This window comes from Phalangium opilio, unplaced genomic scaffold (assembly GCF_054372755.1).
Source record: "Phalangium opilio isolate 3A_F unplaced genomic scaffold, DU_Popi_V2 ptg000031l_1, whole genome shotgun sequence".
In the NCBI taxonomy this organism is placed as follows: Eukaryota; Metazoa; Arthropoda; class Arachnida; order Opiliones; family Phalangiidae; genus Phalangium; species Phalangium opilio.
Genome location: NW_028324158.1, coordinates 6,183,202 through 6,208,950, shown reverse-complemented (window position 1 = coordinate 6,208,950; position 25,749 = coordinate 6,183,202). Strand labels below are relative to the sequence as shown.

The following is a 25,749-nucleotide window of genomic DNA, read 5'->3' as shown; positions in this document are numbered from 1 at the left end:
TGTCCACTGGAGTGTGCAAAAATAGTGTTGCATCTTCATAGTCAAGCTATAAAAACATCGGGAAATTTATTGGTCATAATGTCCAGTGACCGCCTTAGTTTTTAAAAAAATTATGGGACATTTAAAAATTTTATTGGACAATGTCCAGTGTCCTGTGCTTATTTCCGGCCCTGTTTTCAGGCACCTTAAAAGGTGAAAATATTTGACATATTATCCAGAAATTATTAAAATATGATTAAAAGATTTTAGTGTCGTAACAGCGCCATATTTTCATACTACCAGTTGGTAGTATGAAAATATGGCGCATTAGATAATTTTAAATTAAAAAAAAATATTTTGGTTTCATAACTTCATGATAGTATATCTGAACTGAACCGAACTTGTTTTTAAATATATTGCGCAATAACCGGCGAAAGCAGAGTAGCAGACAACCGGGCACTGAATCGTAAGATCGTAACCGTAACCATAACATAACCTCATTGTCGTGCGCCTTTATACCACCAGTTTATGGGAAGGATTTAATATAGTTAAAATAATTTAATTATTTTGCCCAATGAAGTGTTGTAATATAATTTTGAAGATTCTTTCCTTACTACTACTACTACTACTGCTTTGTATTTCAACAACTATACTTTGTCAAGATGGTATTATGGTTTTATATTATTTGCAACATTTAAATAATAGTTAACTAAGTGAAAGTCATGGTTGGCGGGTATTTCTAGCACCCATTAGCGAACCATTCTCAAAAAAATGGGATGCATCGTTTGAATTTCCAGATGATCCCATTCAATTAGTCAAACCCGACCATGAACATAAGAAACTCGTTATTATAAAAGAAAATGTTGATGTAAGGTTTCTAATTAGACAACACAATCATGGATAAAGAATGCGCGTGCGGAAATTTGTTTTCACGCTATAGGATCGGCAACTCCCTATCTCGAACGATTGTATACCAAAATCCCCCCAGCCAAAATCCCCCCGGCCAAAATCCCCCCAAATCATAAGTAACGGACAAAATCCCCCCAATGTAGGACAAAATCCCCCCAAATCATTATAACAAGACAAAATCCCCCCAAATCAATATAACAAGACAAAATCCCCCCAAATCATTATAACAGGACAAAATCCCCCCTAATAATTATAACAAGACAAAATCCCCCCTAATAATTATAACAAGACGTAACATTGTTAAATGATTTATAAAATATTACTAGCCTAACCAAACCTAACCTAACATAACAGTAACGTTTTGGAAAAGGCGTAACATTGTTAAATGATTTGTAAAATACTACTAACCTAACATAACAGTAATGTTTTGGAAAAGGCATATTATTTGATAAGTCAATGATGCTAAACATTTATATTTTGGAAAAGGCCTAACATTGTTAAATGATTTATAAAATATTATTTGAGAAGTCGGTAGGATTTCGGTATGAGGTCAAAAATAATTTTAGAGCAAAATCAAGCACACCATTCGATAGAGCGTAAAATTTAGATCTAAAATATTCCCCGCTTTTTTCAAATTTCCAAAAAAAAAACAAAAAACATTTTTTGCAGTATAGGTGAACAAGGTCAAAAACAGTGTGGAAAACATCAGAGGGCCAATAATTTGGCACCTTTTCCAACCTAACCTAACCTAACCTAACCTGACCTAACCAAACCTGACCTAACCAAACCTAACTAAACCTAACCTAACCTAACCTAACCTAACCTAACCCAACGTAACCCAACCTAACCTAACCTAACCTAACCCAACCTAACCCAACCTAACCTAACCTGACCTAACCTAACCTAACCTAACCTATTCGGCCTCTTAAGTGAAAATGAACCCTAACGTTAAACATCAATATTTTGGAAAAGGTGGCAATTCTTATGGGGGATAAGACTTTTTTTTTGGAAATTTGAAAAAAGCGGCGGCCATTTTAGATCTAAATTTTACGCTCTATCGAATGGTGTGCTTGATTTTGCTCTAAAATGATTTTTGACCTTATTCACTCATACCGAAATTGTACCGAGAACTCATTGAAGCATAACATCAATATTTTGGAAAAGGCGTAACGTTGTTAAATGATTTATAAAGTATTACTAACCTAACTTAACCAAACCTAACCTAACCTAACATAACAGTAATGTTTTGAAAAAGGCATATTATTGGGGAAGTCAATGAAACTAAACATCAATATTTTAGAAAAGGCGTAACATTGTTAAATGATTTATAAAATATTACTAGCCTCACCAAACCTAACCTAACATAACAGTAACGTTTTGGAAAAGGCGTAACATTGTTAAATGATTTTTAAAATATTACTAACCTAACTTAACCAAACCTAACCTAACATAACAGTAATGATTTGGAAAAGGCATATTATTTGAGAAGTCAATGAAGCTAAACATCAAAATTTTGGAAAAGGCGTAACATTGTTAAATGATTTATAAAATATTACTAACCTAACCTAACCTATCCTAACCAAACCTAACCTATCCTAACCAAACCTAACCTATCCTAACCAAACCTAACCGTTAAATATCATTTGGAGGGATTTTGTCTTGTTTTAATTATTTGGGGGGATTTTGTCTTGTTATAATGATTTGGGGGGATTTTGTCTTGTTATAATGATTTGGGGGGATTTTGTCTTGTTATAATGATTTGGGGGGATTTTGTCTTGTTATAATGATTTGGGGGGATTTTGTCCTACATTGGGGGGATTTTGTCCGTTACTTATGATTTGGGGGGATTTTGTCCGGGGGGATTTTGGCTGGGGGGATTTTGGGTCACACCCATCTCGAACGACAGCTTATTCTGTATATACTCTGTTACAACGTCGGTTGTCAGCACGCGCAAAGCTAGGTTTCTATGTAATCTAGCCTTGCGCTTGCTGATAAGAGACAAAAAACTTCAGGATCTTCAGGATTTAAAATCGTTTAAAATATCCTGAAGTTTTTTGTCTCTTGTCAGCACGCGCAAGGCTAGATTACATAGAAAAATAGCTTTGCGCGTGCTGACAACCGATGTTGTAACAGAGTATATACAGAATAAGCTGTCGTTCGAGATAGGGAGTTGCCTATCCTGTAGAGTGAAAACAAATTTCCTCACGCGCATACTTTTATCCATGAACATGTTGCAGGATTAGGTCATTTTATTGATATATGTTGTAGATATTGCATAAAATAGAGGGCCCTGTTGCAACAGTAGCTGTAGTTGGCAAGTTTCACTCTGGGAAATCTTTCCTTATGAATCAGTTAATGGGGAAACGTAAAGGTTTTGGTGTTGGCCCATCTGTTAGCCCAGAAACAATGGGAATTTGGATGTGGGGACGGGTATGTGAAATTTCACAAGTGTTTGTCATTATGTGAAAAATAATCATGTATATTATTAGCCAATGCCAATGCTACTTTCAAATGGGGCTAAAGTGTCCGTAATTTTCTTAGACACTGAAGGTTAGTTTATACCTTGATGACAGAATTGTCTTATGACATCTCTTTAGGCTTAACTAGTGTCATGTTATGTACAAGTGTTCAGGAGTAGTATGTCACAGAAAATGGTACAGTAAACCATTCCATTAAAGGGGCTGTAAAATGGGCATCGGTGGGTGTGTAAAAATTATTTGAAATACGTCATGGGCACGTGACCACGGAGAGGCGTGGTTCAAAGAAGCTTAGTTCGTTTTATTTCAAAAATTACCACTACATGGAATTGGCGCCACAATCTGTCGAAAAATAAGGACTAGATGTTTAGTCCTGTCCCACTCCATGAAGAGTCTTTGTATCTCGGTGTCACGTGGTGTAGTTCGTTTTATTTCAAAAATTACCACTGCAATGAATTGGCGCTACAATCTGTCGAAATATAAGGATTAAATTTTTAGTCCCACTTCATGAAGAGTCTTTGTATCTTGGTGTCACGTGGTGCCTGTGACATATTTCAAATAATTTTAACCCTTAAGCCGATGTCTACCTCGCAGTCCCTTTAAAGGAACAGGCTAGGTAACATAATATTATACCTTAAAAGAAGGGCCTTTTTCTGCCATTGCTTTAGTGGCGTCTGCTATCCAGAACCCCTTACCTTTACCTATCAGCCTGTGAAAATTCAACCAATCCCGTAGTGGACTGGTAAGAGGTTCGGTTTAGCAGACGCCACTAAACCAACGCGTGCGCAGTAGTCCTCATTTTTAAGACTAATTAAATAAAAAAGTTCAGCTAGCTACTTGGACCAAGTCATCTTGCGACTTATTGCCACTTATCTAACGCCTTTACAATGCTAATTATAAGTCACTAATTACGTTACCCTTGCCTGAACCATGTTAATTGAGACTCAGAAAAATTTATTTTGCGTGGTATACAAATTCCAAATAATTTATGAACACTGTGGACTAAGTGTGCCCCCTGGTTAAGCCTGAAGTGATGATCAAAATGATTAAAACTTAGCCCTTAGCAACTGCTTTTTAAATCTTTTAGGTTTTGCTGCTAATAACGTTTCAGAAAACTATGATGCTAAAATATTCGCGGTCGCAACACTCATTAGTTCACATTTGCTTTATAACTCCGTTAAAATAATTGATCAGGGTGATATAGACTATCTAGAGTTGTTAGCTCGAAGAACGCAAGTAAAACAATTAATAGTTAGCTGTAACGCGGTTATTCAATGTGGCTTACTGAAAGAAGGGATATTTTGCAGTTATTTGCGCTGAGATCCCAAATGTCCAAAGCAAAATGGACAAATAGTTTTATTCATGACCTGTTAACGTTTCCTCCATTAATTTGGGTTGTGCAAGATTTTGTACAAAGTACAATTGACGGAGAAACGCCTCAAAAATGGCTTCATAGGTTGATGGAAAGCCATACTAGGGAAAATGAAGATTACGAAATTAGTCTAATGAGTAATTAAATATAGTTACATCATGGGTAAATAATGCGCGTTAGGAAATTTGTTTTCACGCTATATAATAGACGACTCGCTATCTCCGACGGCAGATTATAGGGAGCTAACAGTTCTGACCCTTAAACGTCACACCCTTCTATCTCTTACTGGAGTTTCATCCCCTCTAACGGTTGGAATCAGTATTCTACGCGCAAAAATGCTAACCAGAGGGGGCTGCATGACGTCAGACCATTTCTTCCCCGTAGCCAGTTGTTAGCTCCCTATTTCAATATATACTCCGTTCCAACTTCGGTTGTCAACACGCGTAAAGCTAGGTTAGAGACTTTAACGGTAACCTATAACCAAAAGTATATAGATATAAAAACAAAAAGTACACTTCATTAACAATTCCCTGCATTTGGCTGTAAACTGAGATGCAGCTCACCCCCCCCCCTTTCACGAACTAAGCAATAAGGGAAGAGCTTCTTGACGTCATATATTTTTAAAAAGTAGTACACGATGCTACGTTCGTTTTTGGTACTAGAGCTATATTTTATGAGCCTATTCACGGCTTGTTCCCCGTGCCACGCAGAGGGGGTCGACACTATTCTGAGATAAAGGCGGGCTTCTCATGTTATAGGGCGCGAGCAAGTTTCAACGGAGTGTACTTTTTGTGTTTAGCTCTATATACTTTTGCTATAACGTAGCTTTGCGCGTGCTGACAAGAGCCGAAAGCAATACTGATTTTCAGGATCTAAATCTCGAGATTTTAGATCAGTTTTTTAATTTAATTTGTCTGTTGTCAGCACGCGTAAAGCTACGTTATAGGGAGAGGGCAAACCCATTCTTGCCACGTCATAGGCTTATATCTCTTACCTCGATTCCATCCCCCTAACGGGGGAATTTCAGTATCGCGCCTACAAACGCTCCCCTAAGTAGAGGTATAAAATGACGTCGCATGTTCTTTCCCTCCCTGACAAACGCCCTCTCCCTATAGGTATACCGCTCCAGCATAGAGACCTAGCTTTGCGCGTGCTGACAACCGAAACTGGAACAGAGTATATATTGAATAAGCTGCCATCGGAAATAGGGAGTTGCCTATCCTATCCTATAGCGTGAAAACAAATTTCCTCACGCGCATCCTTTATCCATGGTTACATTGGGGGGTTAATTAAACACTTACAATAACAATTTAATTTTAGGTATTTTTACGTCTGTTGATTGCCATACACTGTTTTTACCCGCAACTAAAAAGAAATTTTTGATGGATTTGTCGCTAGTATGCTAAGTTTAGAATTTAACTTTAGAACTCGATCGCTACAAAGGGTTTTTCATTTCAAATGATAATTTTTGCCGTTAGGCAGGCGAATCTGATTTAACCGAAGAGTACAAAGACGAGAGAGATAATTTAATATCAAAATTGAAAAAGAATATCGTTCTCAAAGAGAAAAACAGTTAATTAACTTTAGAATTTATTTAGTTTTATGAACTGTAAGAAAAGTTGAATAGATCTGGTTTTTCAGATCGACCAATGACTGGTAGAGAACTAGCTGGTCTCTTTGAAATTTTAGTAAATGCTGCAAACGATGGTTCCTTATCAGATGTCAGTAATATTATTAGTTCTGATTCTGACGCTAGTACATAGCAAAGGTTTATAAGATATGTTCCATAAGTGTGACACTAACTATACTTTGAAATGCAAGATACTTACTGAGAGCAGGGATAGATGTAATTTTAGAAGCAGGAATGAAGAACGGGGTAATTTTTGCGCGCGTCAGTCCCGGACCCTCTTCCCCGGCACGGAGGGGTATGAAAGAAGAGCCGTGTCTTAGCGACAGAGGTAAAAATAAATTACGTATTTTCGCCGTCCACGTCAGTAACGCCATCAAAACGTAGTTTAAGCGAGCCAATAAGATAATTTAAACTTTCCGTTACATGTAGGAGGGAGGGGCTATGAGTCGGACTGAAGTAAAAGCTAACCGTTCTCCATTCCTGCTTCTAAAATTACATCTATCCCTGCTGAGAGCTAGTTCGAGAATGACGCGAGAATTGACTACCCTCGGTTAATTTTGCAGTCCATCTTCCTATTTAGTCTGTACTAAGCCCTTACCATGGCGTCTCACCATGCGTCGCTTCACCTTACCTCGAATCTATGACCTACCTCACTCACTTCATGACAAGCTCTAGTTTGTAGCCAGTGACAAACTTATGGAACATATCTTATGAACTTATGCATAGAGTAAAGTTGGTAAATTCGACATGATCATGTACATGTAGGTTCCTAGTCGATGGAATATTTTTGTCGACCGTTTAAAACAAACTGCAACTGAAGATTGCTTAAAATTTTTCGAAAATGAAATGGCAGCTCTTGATGCCAAACATCAGGGTGGTCCCATTAAAGTCACGGAATTAAGGGAATTTTCGGAATTGGCCTTTAATCATTCTAAACAGCTTTTAAGTCATTTGTTACAGGGGTAATTTATAATTATTCGGATCATACGTTTATAAGATATATTCCATAAGTATGACTCTACCTATACTTCGTAATGCTGGAGACTTACAGCTCGAGCTAGTTCGAGAACGACAAGCGAGAGTTGCAGACTACACTCGGTGGTTAATTTCGCGGTCCATCTAGGTCCTATTTTAGTCTGTACTAAGCCTTTGACAGCGCCTAGCTCACCAGGCGTCGCTTTACCTCGAATCTATGACCTACGTCACTTTATGACAAGATCCAGTTTGTAACCAGTGACAAACTTATGGAAAACATATCTTATAAACTTATGTTCGGATTTATTTCAAGAAAAATTAAACTTATTATTATTATTATAAAATTAAGTCTGGATGAAGCGAAAGAAGAAGCCAATAAGCGTCTAGTCTCGCAAATTGAAATGATTTATGAAAGAACCAAAGATTTAAATGAGAAAAAAATTAAATTGAAGTCGTCAGAACTTCAAAGTCAATTAGAGGCAAGAAACGCCGTAAATTTTGACGTAGAACTTAATTGTTTCTAATTATTTTCGTCTAAAAAATTAGCTTAAATGCGAAGAAAAATTAAGAAGTCTTACACTACCAATACCAAGCTCAAAATTAACTGAAATTGTAATTGAAACAAGACAATTGGCTGAGGAAAGTTATTCAAAGGAAATGGAGGGTTTAATAGATGAAAAACAGAAAACTAAATATCTTACGTCACTTAAAGTAATTAATTGCGAGTAAAGCAACGAACAATTTTAAGTCTAATTACCGTTAAAATATCTTCGAAAAGAATTCCATAAATAATTTAGGAGGGGATGTTGCCTTACAAAACTCTAAAGCAATCGAAGGTGTTTTAAAAGAAGCTGTCGATAAAGCTACAGGTTCGATCGCAATAGAAGATTTTGATGTAACTAAGAGGGAAAGACGCGGGGGTAAAACTCTGCCTTCCATCTCGCTTTTTGGCGCCTGCTCTGTAGTCTTTTTTATCATGAGAATGCGCAGAGATTGATGGCAATGCATACCCCCCCTGTACATCCCGATACCTTTTTTACATTGAAAAGGTCTATTATCAAAAGCTTTGAGACATAATCTAAAACCGACGAATTTTATTTATATAGCCGCGTTTTTAAAGGCAACTAGAAATGCAGATGGGAAGCCTCGGAAACCAACATACTTAGATAAGCTAATTGAAAATTCTGGTAGTGATGCTAAGAAACAATTTGAAAGAAGTATGGCAGCTGATTATTCCGGGGAGAGTTTGTATAAACCGTTTTTAGGAATGTTGCAAGTATGTTGAAGGAATATTTCGATAACAGCTAGGGTTCATACAAACCTGGAAAACTCAGGAGAAATTTAGATGTTTTAGTAAAATTCGGGGAAATTTGTTATGTTTGAGTATGTTTCTGTAAGTTTGCTCTGAAGGGGTTGCTTCAACTATAGACCACTCCCGTTGTTATTACTCCATATATGAGAAAATACCTGGAAAACTCAGGTTTGTATGGGGAAAAACCTGGAAAACTCCGCGAAATATATGTCGAAAAACTTCAAAGATTCCTGGTACTATATGTCGAAAACCTGGAAAACTCCGCGAAATATGTCGAAAAACTTCAAAAATTCCTGGTAATATATGTCGAAAAACCTCGAAAACTCCGGGAAATATATGTCGAAAACTCCGGGAAATATGTGTTCAAAAACCTGGAAAACTCGGGGAAAGCGGTTTTCCAAACGTTGTATGAACCCTGGATAATCAACAGTTTATAATACTGGTTCGAAACATTTTCGTAGACTGAAATAGCGACACTTGTTACAAAATTACACGAAGAAAATGAGGAATTAGTTCGGAAGCACGCCTCATCTATTGTAAGGTTCACTTCATTCGTGAGTTTCATGATGCATGATTATTAGACGCTTTCTGTCTTTTTAGGTAAAATCCATGTTGATAACATATCGTGAGAATACGGGTCCTTTGAAATTTCCATTGCCCATGAATGAATCTGATTTACTCTCAAGGTTAATTAATGCATATATCAAATGTTTTCCCGAGGGGCCGCTCACTCAGTGTATTAAAGTGATTACACGTAATCTGTAATTGGTGTACAGGGAGTTTGACAGTGATTAGCCCCTCGTTGTTTACCCGGGCCGATATTATAATAGAATTATTTGCCGCAATTCATATCCCTGTAATGCAGACTCGACAAGGAAGCTCAAAGAATTGTTCGAGATTGCAAAGATAATCTAGAAGAATTTGATAAATATCCTATTTACCAAACTTCAATTCGTTCACTTATGGTATTAATTGGGTTTTATAACTTATTAATAAGTTTTATTGCACTTGTTTTGTCTTTGTTTCTTTTCAGGAAGGGATTCAAAAAATAATTGACACGAGAAAGGAGGAAAATGTTGAAGCGTATAAGCGTGAAGTTGAGAAACCTTTAGATACCGCCAAGAAAATTATTCTCATTTCAGCTGATAAATATCGAACCGTTTTTAGTTTGAAACAGTTTGTAAGTTGCGAGAGAATTTTGCCGAATTTTTCCATTTGCTGCTCTAGAATGTTCTGATATTTGAAGATTTTCTTCGTCAAATTTGACGTTTGTTTTACTGATATCGTTGTATAGTCCATTTTACAAATCAGTCCGTCTGTTATCATTGGGAAAAACGGGTTTTCACTGCTCCTATGTACTTTGCACCGACGCGGCTTAATGAGCTCTAAGAGCGTAATTGCCGTTCATCACTGAACAGTACTTTAAGTGATAGGGAATTCAATTTGTGTGTCGATTATCTCCGAGTTCATCTTGATCACCATTCCACTTTCAATTTGTTTGACTAAAATGTCTGATGAGAACAACTTCACGCATTTCATTTTCATGAAGTCGCAGATATTGATCAAAACTGTCGTTGTAGACAAAGTCGCGAAAAAGTGAAAGATAAGTGTAGATCAGTTGATCAGGCCAATTGATCTGTTATCATTGAAAAGTTCATCTTTATCAACATTCCACTTTCAATTTGCCTTCTAAAACATCTGATGAGAACAACTTCACGCATTTCATTTTCATGAAGTCACAGATATTGATCAAAAGTTCAAAACTGTCTTTGTAGACAAAGACGCGAAAAAGTGAAAGATAAGTGTAGATCAGTTGATCAGGCCAATTGATCTGTTATCATTGAAAAGTTCATCCTGATCAACATTCCACTTTCAATTTTCCTACTGAAACATCGGATGAGAACAACTTCACACATTTCATTTTCATGAAGTCGCTGACATTAATAAAAACTGTCTTTGTAAGCAAAGACGCGAAAAAGTAAAAGAAAGTGTAGATCAATTGATCTGTTATCATTTAAAAGTTATGGCGTTTTCACTTGACCGTTTGAATTTAAAATGCTCCGAGATCACCTTTTTCAACATTCTGTGTTGTCAACATTAAACTTTTAATTTGCCTACTAAAACATCTAATGAGAACAACTACACGCATTTCATTTTCATGAACTCACAGATATTAATAAAAACTGTCTTTGTAGACAAAGACACGAAAAATAAAAGTGTAGATCAGTTGACCTGATCATTTGATCTGTTATCATTGAAAAGTTAAGAGCGTTTTCACTTGACAGTCTGAATTTCAAAATGCTCCGAGATCACCTTATTCAACATTCTGTGTTGCCAACAGTCAACATTAAACTTTCAATTTGCCTATTAAAACATCTAATGAGAACAACTACACGCATTTCATTTTCATGAAGTCACAGATATTAATAAAAACTGTCATTGCAGACAAAGACGCGAAAAAGTAAAAGATAAGTGTAGATCAGTTTATCAGATCAATTGATCTGTTATCATTAAAAAGTTATAGCGTTTTCACTTGACCGTCTGAATTTCAAAATGCTCCGAGATCACCTTATTCAACATTCTGTGTTGCCAACAGTCAACATTCCACTTTCAATTTGCCTACTAAAACATCTAATGAGAACAACTTCACGCATTTCATTTTCATGAAGTGACAGATATTAATAAAAACTGTCGTTGTAGACAAAGACACGAAAAATAAAAGAAAAGTGTAGATCAGTTAGTCTGATCAACATATCTTTTATCATTGAAAGGTTATAGCATTATCACTTGACAGTCTGATTTTTAAAATCCTCCGAGATCACCTCATTGTGTTCCATATTTTGATATGATCCGCTTTGCGTAATTATTTTGACGGATTGGTCAAGATAGCGATTTCCATGAACATTGGACAGATAATCTAGAGTGGTCAAATGGAAAATTATCGCATACTAGGCTCATACAAATTAACGTATCCTCCTTATATGCGCAGATGATACAACTCAGTCTATTACAACTAAACGACGGCAATCCTAAAGACTGGCCAATTGACCTAAAAATAAGCATAATACAATCTTTCATAGCGAAAGACAAAGATTTACAAAAAGCTCTTTCGGAGAAAGATGGAATATGGTCTTCCATTGTTGGATTTTTTGAATGGCTAATGTGGTTTTTGGGTCTAGTTTAATTTTAATTTTCAACCCTCATTAGTCGCCTTAAGTTAATTTTTTTCAAAGTACCTCAAGGAAAATATGTGATAACTATAAAACGTTGCAGCTCTGAACCTTATGACTATTTTGAAAGCCAAATAACCAAACATGTGAGATATTAACTAAAGATGCAAAGAAGTTTTGAATTATTTTTATGAATCTTTTTTAAAATAAAACTGTTCTGAAAATTTGTTGTCAGATTTATAAAACAGGTCGTGTAGTTGACGTTTTATGATTACTTTGTGACGTTTCATGATTATTTTGTGACGTTTCATGATTATTGACGTTTCATGATTATTTTGTGAGACGTTTTATGATTATTTTGTGAGACGTTTTATGATTATTTTGTGAGACGTTTTATGATTATTTTGTGAGACGTTTTATGATTATTTTGTGAGACGTTTTATGATTATTTTGTGAGACGTTTTATGATTATTTTGTGAGACGTTTTATGATTATTTTGTGAGACGTTTTATGATTATTTTGTGAGACGTTTTATGATTATTTTGTGAGACGTTTTATGATTATTTTGTGAGACGTTTTATGATTATTTTGTGAGACGTTTTATGATTGTTTTGTGACGTTTTATGATTATTTTGTGTGACGTTTTATGATTATTTTGTGTGACGTTTTATGATTATTTTGTGTGACGTTTTATGATTATTTTGTGTGACGTTTTATGATTATTTTGTGTGACGTTTTATGATTATTTTGTGTGACGTTTTATGATTATTTTGTGTGACGTTTAATGATTATTTTGTAACTTCGTAACAATAGAGCTATCTCAGTTGTGACGTCAGTGCCCAGCTAAAACGTCACGGGCAGTAGGCGGCCATGTTTGGTACCGCTGTGGTTCTATAGGCAAAGAGTAGGTGTCAAATAGGGTTAATTACTAATTACGTAATCCACCCAAATTGGGTATTTAATTCCCAGTAAAAAAAACTGCATCAATTTGAAATATTTTTTAAGATTTTTATTTATTTTATTTGCCCAACTATGAAAACTTTTAATTTGTTTTTTCTTTCTTTTAGTATTAAAATAGTTGACTTTTTTTTTATACAATTCCGTGTAATTATTACCGTTAACTGTAATACAACGCTATATTACTAAACTATAATAATTAAATACAGTCAAGTAATCGCATGGCACAGCTGCTTATAAACAGAAAACCTTTCAAATTATTAGGAATCCGGGTTCAAATGCTATTTATTTGGGAAGGGCTAACATTAGAACTTATTTTTTTTTTTTGAGATACATTTATTCAATTGGCACTAAATGAATATTTATTTTGCCAGCGCTTAATTGTACTTGCGTGGTTTATTCACTATTCAGTGGCCTATTTGGTATGTTATTATTGAGTCAGGCAGTTTGATTTAAACCATAAGTTTATAAGATATGTTCCATAAGTATGACAATACCTATACTTTGCAATGCTTAGGGACTTACAGCTCGAGCGAGTTCGAGAATTGAAGTCCTACACTCGGTTAATTTTGCAGGACTTCCATCTCCCCTTATAGAGCTATTTCAGTGGGGGAAAAATTTCGTCTGCTACGAAAATTGGGCCTGCCTTTGAGTGTAGAGCGGCCATTTTATGAGGGTTTTCTCTATGGGCAAATAGCATTGGTGACGTAGCCATTACCCACTCTGAAATAGTCTGTACTAGGCCTTTGACAGCGCCTATCTCACCAGGTGTCGCTTTACCTCGAATCTATGACCTACCTCATTCACTTCATGACAAGCTTCAGTTTGTAAGTTACCAGTGACAAACTTATGTAACATCTTATGAACTTACTTTAAAACTGAAGGTATAATTGTGCAATGCGTATCATCAAACTTAAAATATTCGTGAGGTAATTATATTAATTATCAGTAATTGAAATTTGTTTTTAGAAGTACATAAAATGGTCCCCTAAATCAATCAATCAGGTTTGTATTTGTAATGTGAATAAAATGGAGCAGTAAAGTTTGTAATTTAAATAAATATAATATAATCGAAATTAAATTTAATATCTGGCCCTTTGGAAACCCATCTGATCAGCGCCCTCTATGATTGGTTCCGGCAAAAATAAGCTTTTAGTTCAGTTTAATATCTGCCCCTTTGGAAACCCTCCATCTGATCAGCGCCCTCTATGATTGGTTCCCGCAAAAATAAGCTTTTAGTTCAGTTTAATATCTGCCCCTTTGGAAACCCTCCATCTGATCAGCGCTCTCTATGATTGGTTCCCGCAAAAATAAGCTTTTAGTTCAGTTTAATATCTGCCCCTTTGGAAACCCTCCATCTGATCAGCGCCCTCTCTGATTGGTTCCCGCAAAAATAAGCTTTAATTGAAATTAATATAATTGAAGTTAAATGGTCTAGCTTTAATTGAAATAAATATAATGGGAGTTTAAATTTAATTCAGTTTATTATCTGCCCCTTTGGAAACCCTCCATCTGATCAGAGATAGGGAAGATGTATTCAGCGCCCTCTGTTTGATTCCCGCAAAAAGAAACCTAAGATCGGCATTGATAAGGCAAATTATACATAATAGACGCTCGTCTTTAACACAACCCATTAGTTTTATACTTATAAACTTTTCTAGTACGAATTATAAACTTTATTGCTCCTTTTCTTCACAAAACGTATATAAAATTTACAAACCTATCACCCCTATATAAATCTGAGATACTTGGACAAAAGAAAAGTACTAAAATATATATATATATATCATTGATCTTTCTTTCCGTTTAAAATATAATTAAAAACAATTACCGGCTAATTACGTAATTATGTACAAAATTTAAATATATTTAATCAGCTGCCAATTTAATTTAATTAGATTATTTATTAATTTATAATTTGATAGTAAAATTTGAGAAAGTTCAAAGTCTAATTTATAAATTTTACTTTCCAATATTCCAATTATAATATGGAACTTTGAGAAATATTGGAACCAAATTACATCCAAAAAGGAACGTAATTTTTTGGCCCGAAATAATTTGTTTCTATTTTTTCAAAGTGCAAAGAAAAGGGCGATCACAACTAACATGACCCCTGATAAAACTCCAATCGCCATCCACTGCCTCCGATCTGTTAATGATAAAGTAATTTCTATTGAGTCATTTGGGGATTTTATTATGTTAATGAGTATCAGTAATGAGTCAAATTTCAGACTGGTTTAAAAATCATTTTTTTGATCCTTCAAAGTATTTTAAGTCTCTAACTCTAACTCGTTAGAGTGAAACTCAAAATCTTTGTCAGATTTGCGCAGAGATTGGTCATCACAAAAGGATATGAACTTGGTCAAACACACCCTAATTTTAGCTATGATTAAGATGATCATTATGGGTATGGGTTCAGAGAGAGTGGTATGATCATTATGGGTATGGGTTCAGAGAGAGAGGTACGATCATTGTGGGTATGGGTTCAGAGAAAGAGGTACGATCATTGTGGGTATAGGTTCAGAGAAAGAGGTACGATCATTGTGGGTATGGGTTCAGAGAGAGGGGTACGATCATTGTGGGTATGGGTTCAGAGAAAGAGGTACGATCATTGTGGGTATGGGTTCAGAGAGAGGGGTACAATCATTGTGGGTATGGGTTCAGAGAGAGGGGTACGATCATTGTGGGTATGGGTTCAGAGAGAGGGGTACGATCATTGTGGGTATGGGTTCAGAGAGAGGGGTACGATCATTGTGGGTATGGGTTCAGAGAGAGTGGTATGACATCATTATGAGTATGGGTTCAGAGAAAGGTATGATATCATTATAAGTATATGTGTTCAGAGAGATGTATGATCATTGTAAGTATATGTGTTCAGAGAGATGTATGATCATTGTAAGTATATGTGTTCAGAGAGATGTATGATCATTGTAAGTATATGTGTTCAGAGAGATGTATGATCATTGTAAGTATATGTGTTCAGAGAGATGTATGATCATTGTAAGTATATGTATTCAGAGAGATGTATGATCATTGTAAGTATATGTATTCAGAGAGATGTATGATCATTATAAGTATATGTGTTCAGAGAGATGTATGATCATTATAAGTATATGTGTTCAGAGAGATGTATGATCATTATAAGTATATGTGTTCAGAGAGATGTATGATCATTATGGGTATGGGTCCAGAGAGATGTATGATCAATTGATCATTATGGGTATGGGTCCAGAGAGATGTATGATCAATTGATCATTATGGGTATGGGTCCAGAGAGATGTATGATCAATTGATCATTATGGGTATGGGTCCAGAGAGATGTATGATCAATTGATCATTATTGGTATTGGTTCAGAGAGATGTATACGACCACTATACCCAAATATCAAGCCAAATATGATCACTATACACAAATCTAAGACCCAAATATGATCACTATTCTATAGACTCAAAGCATTATGGTCTATTGGTCTATACTAATTATAGACATGGAGCAAGATTGATTAATCGATTCTTTGAATGTGGGTGTATATGAACAAATTCACTAAACATGTCTTAAATTTCTAACATTATTCAAAATTACCATTCGTTAAATGTAAAGCTTTAGCCATTTTCTTCATTGTTCCATCCAGCCTTGAATGTGTGTTGTCCATTTCATGACCTAAGTCATCTAGCATCCTTTAAGAAATTTAAAACATAGCGTATTATTATGAAACCACCTTTCATTGATAAATATCAACAACAGATTGATTACTAACACAGATTGTTCTTCAATTTCACTTCCAATTTGTTTACTGATGGCTTTTAACGTTCCAACGGTGTCAGTTATTCTATCTAGTTCTTCCTCTTGAGTTTTGACTATCACTTCTTGCGTTTGCGCGTTGTCATTAATGAATCTTTCATTGGGACTTTCCATTTCATTTTGTAGCCGCGTGTACTTTGCATTGCTAACAGTTGTACTTGGTAGATATCCCTATAAACCAATGGATAACGTAAAGATTCGTGACTTGACGAAGGGTTTACATTGATACTCACTTGACGCATTTTTTTCTCTTTATTTTTGCTCTCAAAGACGCGATCTTTCATAGCCTTAACCTCTTCCTTTGTTTTTTCAATGAAAGCCTTACGGTTGGCTAATTCAATATCATCTAATTTGAATTTTTTTGGGTTTTTCTCTACGATTCCTGGGATTTTACGTTAAAATAAATTAGTTTAACATGTCATAAAGAAAGTTTTAAAGGTTAATTTGTGGAATACTGACCTACAGTTTCTTCTAAGTCATCTAAATCCCAGTCTATACTGCGTAAACTATTTCTTAATTCATTAACAGTCCAATCAAAATCTTCTTTAGCTACTAAATGTGGTTGTTCTTGTAAAAGCTTCCAGCGTTCATAAAGACCTTCAGTTTTTGCAACAGCTTTTAAGACTTCACTGCGAATTTAATTTTAAACAACTAAATTTTAACCCATATTTCAAAATCTTATCATGTACTTAAATATGGGTGACAATCATTATGATAATTATGTAAAGATGTCGTAAAATTATCATCTACCCTAAGTTTTACAATATAGGCTTAGCACTTAAGCCTAATTTGGATTGATTAACGTTTAAAAACTTACTCTTTTACTACAAAAAACGGGTCTTCGAGAGTCATGACCGTTTAGAAACATTGGAAACTCGTCCTTCAAAGTTTTTTCATAAAATTTATTGATAAAATATAATTACGATCATTCAATACCAACGCCTAAAAAATTATTAGGTCTTCACTCTTCAAGGGTTTTGCTTTTCTCATCGTTTCAGTGTGTTTAGGCATAGCCCACTTGATCACGCACGCTGGCTGAACGCGCTCTAGAAGCCCGTCCAAACGATTTTTTTTACATGTTAACTCGCGAATACAGCGCGTGCAGCCAGCGTGATCAAGTGGGCTATGGTTTAGGTTACGCTGTCAAAAACGTCGATTTTTCAAGTAGGAAACGACAACGTAACTACAATGTGAAGGAAAAACCGGGAAAGTTTTGAAGAAAAAAAGTTTCAAGATCAGGGATTTGATTGGTTGCCTGTTTTGGCGGGAAACTTGGCGCGCCAAAACCGAGTTTTAGTAGTTTTTTACGCAACTTCATTCAAAGTTTGAGTTTGATGAAGCAAGTTACCTTTTTATAAACGTGCTTAGGTATATTTAAACGAAAACGAAGTTGTATAATCTTTGAGTGGCGTGGATACAACCAAAATTCACACTGAAAAAATGATCAAAGTGAGTGAAAATGTGCAAAAAAAGGGGGGAGATTTCTAAAGTTATTCATTTTCAAATTCTTTCGTAATTTCAATTGGTTTTATATTTGTTTGAACTTTACTCTTCGAAAGTTTAGAAGTTTTCCTGTTTTGACTATGAATTTTCATATTATAGCTTTGTTTTATTTTAGTAAAAAATTTACATAACATAGGGTAAAAGTCTAAACACAGATCTATTCATCTACGTAAGCTTTCAAAGGAAACTTATAAATTAAATCAAAATTTTTTGGTTACAAAAATTTATTAATTCAGCCTTTTATAACTGTTAGTTATGAATATCTAGCATGCATTATAATTTCTAAAAAAACACCTCCAAAAATTATATATTAAAACTGTATATAAACTGTAATACTCATATCCTTGCATATTAATATTTTGACATAAATGCACACAAAAGAAAAAGAGAAAATTTTGACTCATTTATCCAGTGGTTTACGTATATTTTATTAATTTTATCAAAACTCAGTAACAGCAAAAAAAAAAGTGTTCCACCTCTATGCACTCTAAACAAAAGATTAGATAGTACCAGAAGTGTATAATACTTCTCTTCGAGAGAAGTGTACCACAATGCGTGGTAAGTGTAACGTCATTCTTCCCAACATCGGAGCATTTGGAGCAAGGTTACTAAACGCGATAAATAGTTCCCTAATCATTAGTCTATTTGCGTTAAATTATTTGGCAAGACGCACTTGTGGATTTTTGTCTCACCCCAAGACGAGGTTAGGGAGTTGATTGCTGAGGATTTAGTACCAAACAGTTATAGAATTCACCTTACGGTGCGATGCCCATCTGTAGTTTGATGAGTGGGAGAGCAAACAAAAAGTGTGAGCCTGCGAAGAATGACGTTACATAACTATTATATTAAGATGATACAGAGTGGCATCCTTCTTCTATTATCCCCTTCTGATAGTACGGTGTGGTAAAATGAACTTTTAACTGTTAATGTGTGTACGCACCTGTACACGAGTATAATGAATTTGCCGTAGAGAAAAAAGGAGAGTTATTTTATCGCAGCTAGGATATCGGTAAACATTGTTACAACGAGTGAAATTGGACTTTCGTACATTTCTCTTTTCCGTTAGTTGACATGATGTAAAAAGGTATGGTAATCTTGAGAAGCCTAGATCTTGAAGTATAATCATTGAATTTGGGAGTAAAATGGAATGATCCATTACCTGTGAAGTATTGGATCTTCCAAATAGGTCTGAATGGACAGTAAGTTAAATGTTTATGAATAAGGACAGAAAAAAGCTAAAGCTGAAACCATGTGCTAAAAAGGTTAAACAATGTCAAAGGTCAAAGTTGAACTACGAACGTCGAGTAAAAACATAACTAGTATTTCGATTTTCTGTTTCAAAATTAAATTTTAGAGTTTCAGTAATAAAATAGTGTGGAGAATTCCAATTTTTTTTAAATATGGTCGTTTGCTCAAAATTCAAATTAAATTTGATGAATTACTTCAAGATACTGGCTTAGGGGTTAAATAGACAGAGGTAATTTAGTTGTTGACTTACAATACCTTTTTTTTTGCAGCTATGGTAATATAACTTTTACCGGCCATTTTCAATTCTGGTGTAATTGGAGATCTATAGAATAGGAATTGATCAATAATTAAGATTCAGAATGTTTCAACATTTAAAGGGTAAATATTGCTTATTTTCCTAATTTTAGCTTTGAGCTTCGTAAGGACTTTAAAATTTGGAAAAATTATAATATGGGACTATCAAATCGAACAATTAACGAATGGCAGAAAATGAAATAATGGGGAAGAAAATGATTCTTGCAAAGTTGCCTCAGACTACCAGTGATTGTTGCATACTTCCTGTCATTTGATTACTACCTTTTAATCTATGGTTGTCAACAATATATAAAGCCAATAGGAATCATTATGTAGCCATGGACTAAACAATATTGCTTTGTCCATGATGTAGCTATATTCTCAAAGTATCTAGGCGCATTTTGTGGGGAGAGCTAGACTAATCATTACGTATGATCAAAGGTACATAGATAAAAAACCAAAGTATACTTCGCCATTTAAAATGAGAAGCAAACGACCCCTTACACAAATCAACCAATCAGAGAAGAGATTTCTGAAGGTCAAAGATTTATTTGAGAAAATAGTATTCCCCACAAATCTCGCGTAGAAATTAACTTAGAAGATATGAATGATTCTTATTAGTTGTATGTGTTCCTGGTGTCAATCAAGGTCAGCCTGATCCACGTGTCGGAACGTTTTCGGTTTATTTATGGTTCAAGCAAAATTTGGCGTTCCAATACTTCTTCAAGAGGGTATAATCCTTTGCCCACCCAGACACGAGAAATTACCAAAAGTTTTAAAAAGTTTCTTTATTCGTATTCCAATTAGGTTTAATTCCATAATTTATGGTTACTCTTATTAAATATAAATATTTTTAATTTGCTGGTAATATTAGTATCATAAGATCATAGAACGGCCCTAATTTATCAAATACCTAAATGCATGTATACCACATTTGGAAAAGCTGTTTGAAAATAAGGGCTACCTTTACCTCACCTTTACATTACTGTACAAGGTAAAGGTTTTGATATTATTAGATGGAAAGTATAACTAGGTCTGTGTTACTCGATCAAGTAAACTTTACATATATATATTTGAGAAAGTGTTTAGTTTGATTATACCAAACTAACACCAGAAGTATATAGTACTTCTAGTGGGGCGAAGTGTACCACAAGCCACGGTAATTGTACCATGATTCTTGCCAAAATCAGAACATTTAGAACAAGGTTACTAAACCAAATCACATACGCGATAAACAGTTCGCACATCAATACTCTACTAGCACTGACTTATTTGTCAAGGCGCGCTTGTGATTTTTGTCCTAGTTTAGACGAGGTTTGCGGGTTGATTACTGGAGATTTAGTACCAAACAGTTATAGAATTCACCTTACGGTGCAACGCCCGTTTGAAGTTTGATGATCAAGAGAGCAAACAAAAAGGGTGAGCCTGGGAAGAATCATGTTGCATAACTAAAGTATTAAGATTATACAGAAGAGTGTCATCCTTCTTCTTTTATCCCCTATTGGTAACACTAGGGGATAGTTCATTAGAAGTAGTTTGGTTCTGTTCTTCTCAAGGTCGAACCCATCTGTAAAGAACGTCTTAATATAGACCAGTAACATTTTAGCTTTATGATTTACCCCTAATTAAGCATCGTGTTATTGAACTTAAAATTTGTAAAGAAAAGTAAAAGGTTAGTTTCTAAAAAACAGCATCATGCAGATATTTCATAGGGATGGACCCAAGGACCATTTAGTGTTTAGTGTCTACATAGACAGGAAACTCTTCTCTGTTTCCAGGGATATCGAGAGGGAGGACAATTGGGTCAGCCTCCCCTGTGCCCGTACCTTCTAGGGTCCCAGGCCGCGTGTAGGGCTCGCTTGACATTGGCCCACGAGTTTGTCAATGTCCTCGGGGCCCAAAAACTCTCTCGACGGCCCTGCCTGTTTCTAGTCCCTTAAAACATACGGACACCGCTGGGGAGCTTAGCTAGTTTTTGTCCTATTTTGATGTACCTTGAAGCTCAATAATTTCATTTGGATGTTGATTCAAATCCCTGGTAGTAATTGTCAAATAATTTCATTGTTCAAAGATTTCTGAAAATGTCAAGAACCATTTTGAGTTTATTCCCGGTACTGTGTTTATCGGTGTTTGTCTTCGTATTATTAACGACGGTTGTGGTGCAACGCAACAAAAACCATACGCCATCTTACCCATTACGTTGGTTTTATCAAAATTCCAGCGAAGAACGAGTTATAGGTAAGCTTTAATTTATATACGTCCTCCGTGACATTGAGTATCCTCTCTCAAGGTCACGGTAACCTAAGTATAATCGCGGTACCACTAGAATTCTCCGTGCCGCTTCTTGGTTTTTACTTGTGGAAACAGAAGTATTTAATACTTCTCTTCGCAAGAAGTGTACTAGCACAAAGCGGGAGGGTAATTGCAACATGATTCTTCCCAACATCATTGTACATTTGGAGCAAGGTTAATAAACCGAACCGCATACGTGATAAATTGTTCCATCATCATAACTCTATTAGCGCTTAACTATTTGCCAAGGCGCATGCGCTTGTGCATTTTTGTCCCACGTCAAGACAATCAATGTTTGTGGGTTGATTGCTGAGGATTTAGTAACAAACAGTTATAGAATTCACCCCACGGTGTGATGCCCTTCTGATGTTTGATGAGCATGAACGCAATCAAAATGGGTAAGCCTGGGAAGAATCATGTTACATAACTAAAGTATTAAGAAGATATAGAGTGTCATCCTTCTTCTATTATCCCCTTCTGGTGTCACGTATATTATGTTCTTATTGTTCTTATTTCGCCAGGTGAAAAGTTTTCACAACCAAAAACAACTATTTTGGTATGGACCAACTTCTTTGGCGAAAAAGATTATTTGCCACAACCGTCCAGTGAAAAATTCGTTGACTGTCCGTTTGACAATTGTATGGTCACATCAGACCGGAATATGTTGAACCAAAGTGGAATGGTAGTCTTCCATTGGGCTGATATTGATTCCACAAAATATCCACGTCATAGGTAAAGACACAGACGTAGAACTTTTACCTTAAACTGCTGTTAATAATTCCTACATAACCTTTTGTAGAAGTCCCGATCAGTATTGGGTAATGTTAATCCTGGAAAGCCCAGTTTATACTGCTGATTTTAGTCAATATGACAATATCATGAATATGACTGCGTCGTACAGATTGGACTCTGACATTTTCGCGCCTTACATAAACATCAGAATGAAAACCTCATTTGAGGAATTATCATACAAAGGCCATAACTACGCCACTAACAAAACCAAAATGATTGCCTGGTTTGTTAGTAATTGCGGAACTTCCAGCAATCGCGAAGGTTTGTTGCAGCACAAGCGTAAGCGATTCTGCATGTGTGCGTAATGCACTTTTTCGATTGAAGACTCGCGCAACTTAGTTTAGAAATTTGCTTAAAATTTACCAACAATTATCAACAAAATATGTTCTCACTAATATACGCGAGTTAACCATGGATAAGGTCTAGTCATGGACCTTTTTTGATCTGGCATACACATGCTGAGTTTTGTTCAAGTTACTAATACCATTCGTTCATAAGATATGTTCCATAAGTTTGTCACTGTTTACAAACTGGAGCTTGTCATGAAGTGACGTAAGTCATAGATTCTCGTAATCGAAGCCTGGAGAGGCGCTGTCAAAGTCTTAGTACAGACTAAATAGGAAGATAGGCTGCAAAACCGAGTGTAGTCAATTCTCGCTTGTCGTTCTCAAATTAGCTCGAGCCATTTAAGTCTCTAGCATTACGAAGGATAGGTAGAGTTATGGAACATATCTTATAAACTTATGCTAATACTGTTAACCTGAGCGAGTCATCCATCAAAAATGCGTGTCTTATGAAGTTTGTCAATTAAAATGCTTATCTGGCCTTTCATTGGTCTTTTGGCCTTAAAGCCATGATTTTTGGCGTCAAAAGACCAATGGTAAGATCCAATAAACAGATAAAGTTGATCAACTGTAATTACCAACAAAGTAAAACGTTTTCGAGCATAATGACCCCTTTAACAACCTTTACGATTTAGGGTACGTCAATGAGTTGAAGAAATACATTGACGTCGATGTTTACGGCCAATGCGGCACGCATCATTGTCACCCGAAGATGTCATTTGAATGTTACAATAACATTGCCAAAGATTACTACTTTTATCTTTCCTTCGAGAATTCCATTTGCAAGTAAGACTAATTATTTAACCACTACCTTATGGTTTGCCATCTACGCTTGTTTTGTTGTCATAATGGCTGGCCTCTGTTGAGGTGAATAACCTGCACACCATCTGTCTCGCGGTTACTTTGTTATCATTCGGTTGTAAGAGGGACGTATTAACAGAATAAGTAGGCAGCTTTGACAGCTCCAAATAATCTTTTACGACTGTTTGGTCTGAGTTGAGGATTTTAAGTATCTCCCAGAACAATTAATTTTCCGATCACAGGCACGTAGACATTTTTGTGAGAGGGATATAACGGTAGTACCTCATTGTTGGGCATCAATAAATTATATCAGTCTAGGAGATATATATACAGCCCTAAGCAAGAAGCGATATCTAGTTTAATAGGGAGAAGGTATAAATTCATCACATTCCCAGCTTTATCTCCAGTCCAAACGTAGGTCCGGAGCTAATCCCCCTCTCTAAGTTACAACCAGCATTTCATTGGTTCTTGAAAACTCTCGTCAGCGCGACGCGAATGACGAAAATTACATATTTTCTGACTGAGTAGAGGCGAAATAGCCTGGCCTCACCAGGCGTCCCTTTACCTCGAATCTATGACCTACGTCACTTCATGACAAGCTCCAGTTTCTAACCAGAGATTAACAAACTTATGGAACATATCTTATGAACTCATGCTTATCATAAGTAACGCTTAAATTTGTCGTTTCAGAGACTACGTCACTGAAAAGTATTTCCATATACTTCAAACCGAACCGGGTATCGTTCCTATAGTAATGTCAGGTGGTGACTTCAAACGTATTGGTCCACCAGGGGCTTACATCAACGCCTTAGATTTTGATTCGCCCTCTGCCTTGGCGTACTATTTGAAGAAACTAGTTGCGCAACCCGCGTTGTACAACGAGTACTTCGAATGGCGGCGACGTTACACTTTAGGGGGTCATCATTGGGTTTGTGACGCGTGTCGCTTATTAAATCAAAGAAACAGAAAGAAACGGGTTGTGACAGACTTTCACAAGTGGTGGGTCAAGGACGCGCGTTGCAGGACATGGCTTGATGGGATGATTGTGGATTTAGATAAAGAACCGTAAAGGAGATTTAATTTTATATTGTTCAAAATGAAAAATGCCAAATTTATATAAATATATATGTATACTATTATTTGTAATTTGGTTTTTGAATTACCGGTAAATATTTATGAGTTATATTTGTTTTTAAAGAGATTTATTTCATAAAAGAGTGGTCGACCATTAAGATGGAATTAAGGTAGGAGCCTCGCCACGTTTTTTATCGTCGAAATGGTCTATTGCACCTTTTTAATGCCACAATTGTGTAGTGAATTCGACCTAGACAGTTGACATTTTTTTTATAATTACTTATAACTACGTGCACACCTTGTTTTTAGTGCCTTTTTTCAGAAGCATATAATACTTCTCTTCGAGAGATGTGTACAAGCATAAAGCGGCCGGGGTAGTTGTAACATGATTCTTCCCAACATCATTTTACATTCGGAGCAAGATTACTAAACCGAATCACATACGCGATAAATAGTTCCCTCATCATTACTCTATTAGCGCTGCTTAACTATTTGCCAAGGCGCATGCGCTTGTGTTTTTTTGTCACACGTCAAGACAATCAAGTTTTGTGGGTTGATTGCTGGGGATTTAGTATCAAACAGTTGTGCGATGATTTCCCATTTGAAGTTTGATGAGCAGGAGAGCAAACAAAAAGGGGGAGCCTTGGAAGAATCGTTTTAGATAACTACAGAGGATACAGAGTGTCATCCTTCTTTTATTATCCTCTTCTGATTTTGCCACATTTAGCGGTTTTGTTGAAAGTGGTTGAGCGCCTTGGTAATCAGTTTCAGATGCCCATACAGTCCACCGATTTAGGATTACGCGTAATAATTATAAA

At 35.8% G+C, this 25,749-nt stretch overlaps 3 protein-coding genes across 3 annotated transcripts; 2 read left to right on the top strand and 1 right to left on the bottom strand.

Annotated features, from left to right (window-relative positions):
• The first annotated feature begins 449 nt into the window (after positions 1–449).
• LOC149690234 (uncharacterized) lies at positions 450–12,922 on the top strand. The gene is made up of 19 exons (XM_089869732.1): positions 450–644; positions 723–847; positions 3,157–3,318; positions 3,378–3,438; positions 4,453–4,601; positions 4,673–4,874; positions 6,058–6,134; positions 6,216–6,309; positions 6,379–6,458; positions 7,133–7,329; positions 7,692–7,821; positions 7,889–8,053; positions 8,121–8,211; positions 8,449–8,618; positions 9,116–9,190; positions 9,255–9,340; positions 9,520–9,619; positions 9,688–9,834; positions 11,644–12,922. Exons 1-19 carry the CDS (start codon positions 554–556, stop codon positions 11,836–11,838), a joined length of 2,397 nt encoding a protein of 798 aa, XP_089725858.1. The 5' UTR covers positions 450–553; the 3' UTR covers positions 11,839–12,922.
• Syx6 (Syntaxin 6) lies at positions 12,812–17,583 on the bottom strand. The gene is made up of 6 exons (XM_089869740.1): positions 17,401–17,583; positions 17,043–17,212; positions 16,817–16,965; positions 16,540–16,754; positions 16,365–16,459; positions 12,812–14,930 (listed from the first exon to the last, which is right to left on the bottom strand). The coding sequence occupies exons 1-6, from the start codon at positions 17,433–17,435 to the stop codon at positions 14,854–14,856; spliced, it is 741 nt and encodes a 246-aa protein (XP_089725866.1). The 5' UTR covers positions 17,436–17,583; the 3' UTR covers positions 12,812–14,853.
• A 59-nt stretch (positions 17,584–17,642) lies between these two features.
• On the top strand, positions 17,643–24,948 carry LOC149690232 (lewis-type alpha-(1,3)-fucosyltransferase-like). The gene is made up of 7 exons (XM_089869735.1): positions 17,643–19,170; positions 19,604–19,712; positions 21,700–21,866; positions 22,442–22,652; positions 22,720–22,973; positions 23,692–23,842; positions 24,548–24,948. The coding sequence occupies exons 3-7, from the start codon at positions 21,710–21,712 to the stop codon at positions 24,924–24,926; spliced, it is 1,152 nt and encodes a 383-aa protein (XP_089725861.1). The 5' UTR covers positions 17,643–19,170; positions 19,604–19,712; positions 21,700–21,709; the 3' UTR covers positions 24,927–24,948.
• The last annotated feature ends 801 nt before the right edge of the window (positions 24,949–25,749 follow it).

Bases quoted from the DNA above. Each gene is read 5' to 3' on its own strand.
- LOC149690234 (XM_089869732.1), top strand. From the start codon at position 554: ATGAAGTGTTGTAATATAATTTTGAAGATTCTTTCCTTACTACTACTA. The intron at 7,330-7,691 runs GTAATTTATAAT...TATAAAATTAAG, and splicing joins TTAAGTCATTTGTTACAGGG to TCTGGATGAAGCGAAAGAAG. The intron at 9,341-9,519 runs GTTAATTAATGC...CCTGTAATGCAG, and splicing joins GAATCTGATTTACTCTCAAG to ACTCGACAAGGAAGCTCAAA.
- LOC149690232 (XM_089869735.1), top strand. From the start codon at position 21,710: ATGTCAAGAACCATTTTGAGTTTATTCCCGGTACTGTGTTTATCGGTG. The intron at 22,653-22,719 runs GTAAAGACACAG...AACCTTTTGTAG, and splicing joins ACAAAATATCCACGTCATAG to AAGTCCCGATCAGTATTGGG. The intron at 22,974-23,691 runs GTTTGTTGCAGC...TTTACGATTTAG, and splicing joins AACTTCCAGCAATCGCGAAG to GGTACGTCAATGAGTTGAAG.
- Syx6 (XM_089869740.1), bottom strand. From the start codon at position 17,435: ATGACTCTCGAAGACCCGTTTTTTGTAGTAAAAGA. The intron at 17,213-17,400 runs GTAAGTTTTTAA...TTAAATTCGCAG, and splicing joins CCGTTTTTTGTAGTAAAAGA to TGAAGTCTTAAAAGCTGTTG. The intron at 16,966-17,042 runs GTCAGTATTCCA...GTAAAATCCCAG, and splicing joins TGACTTAGAAGAAACTGTAG to GAATCGTAGAGAAAAACCCA.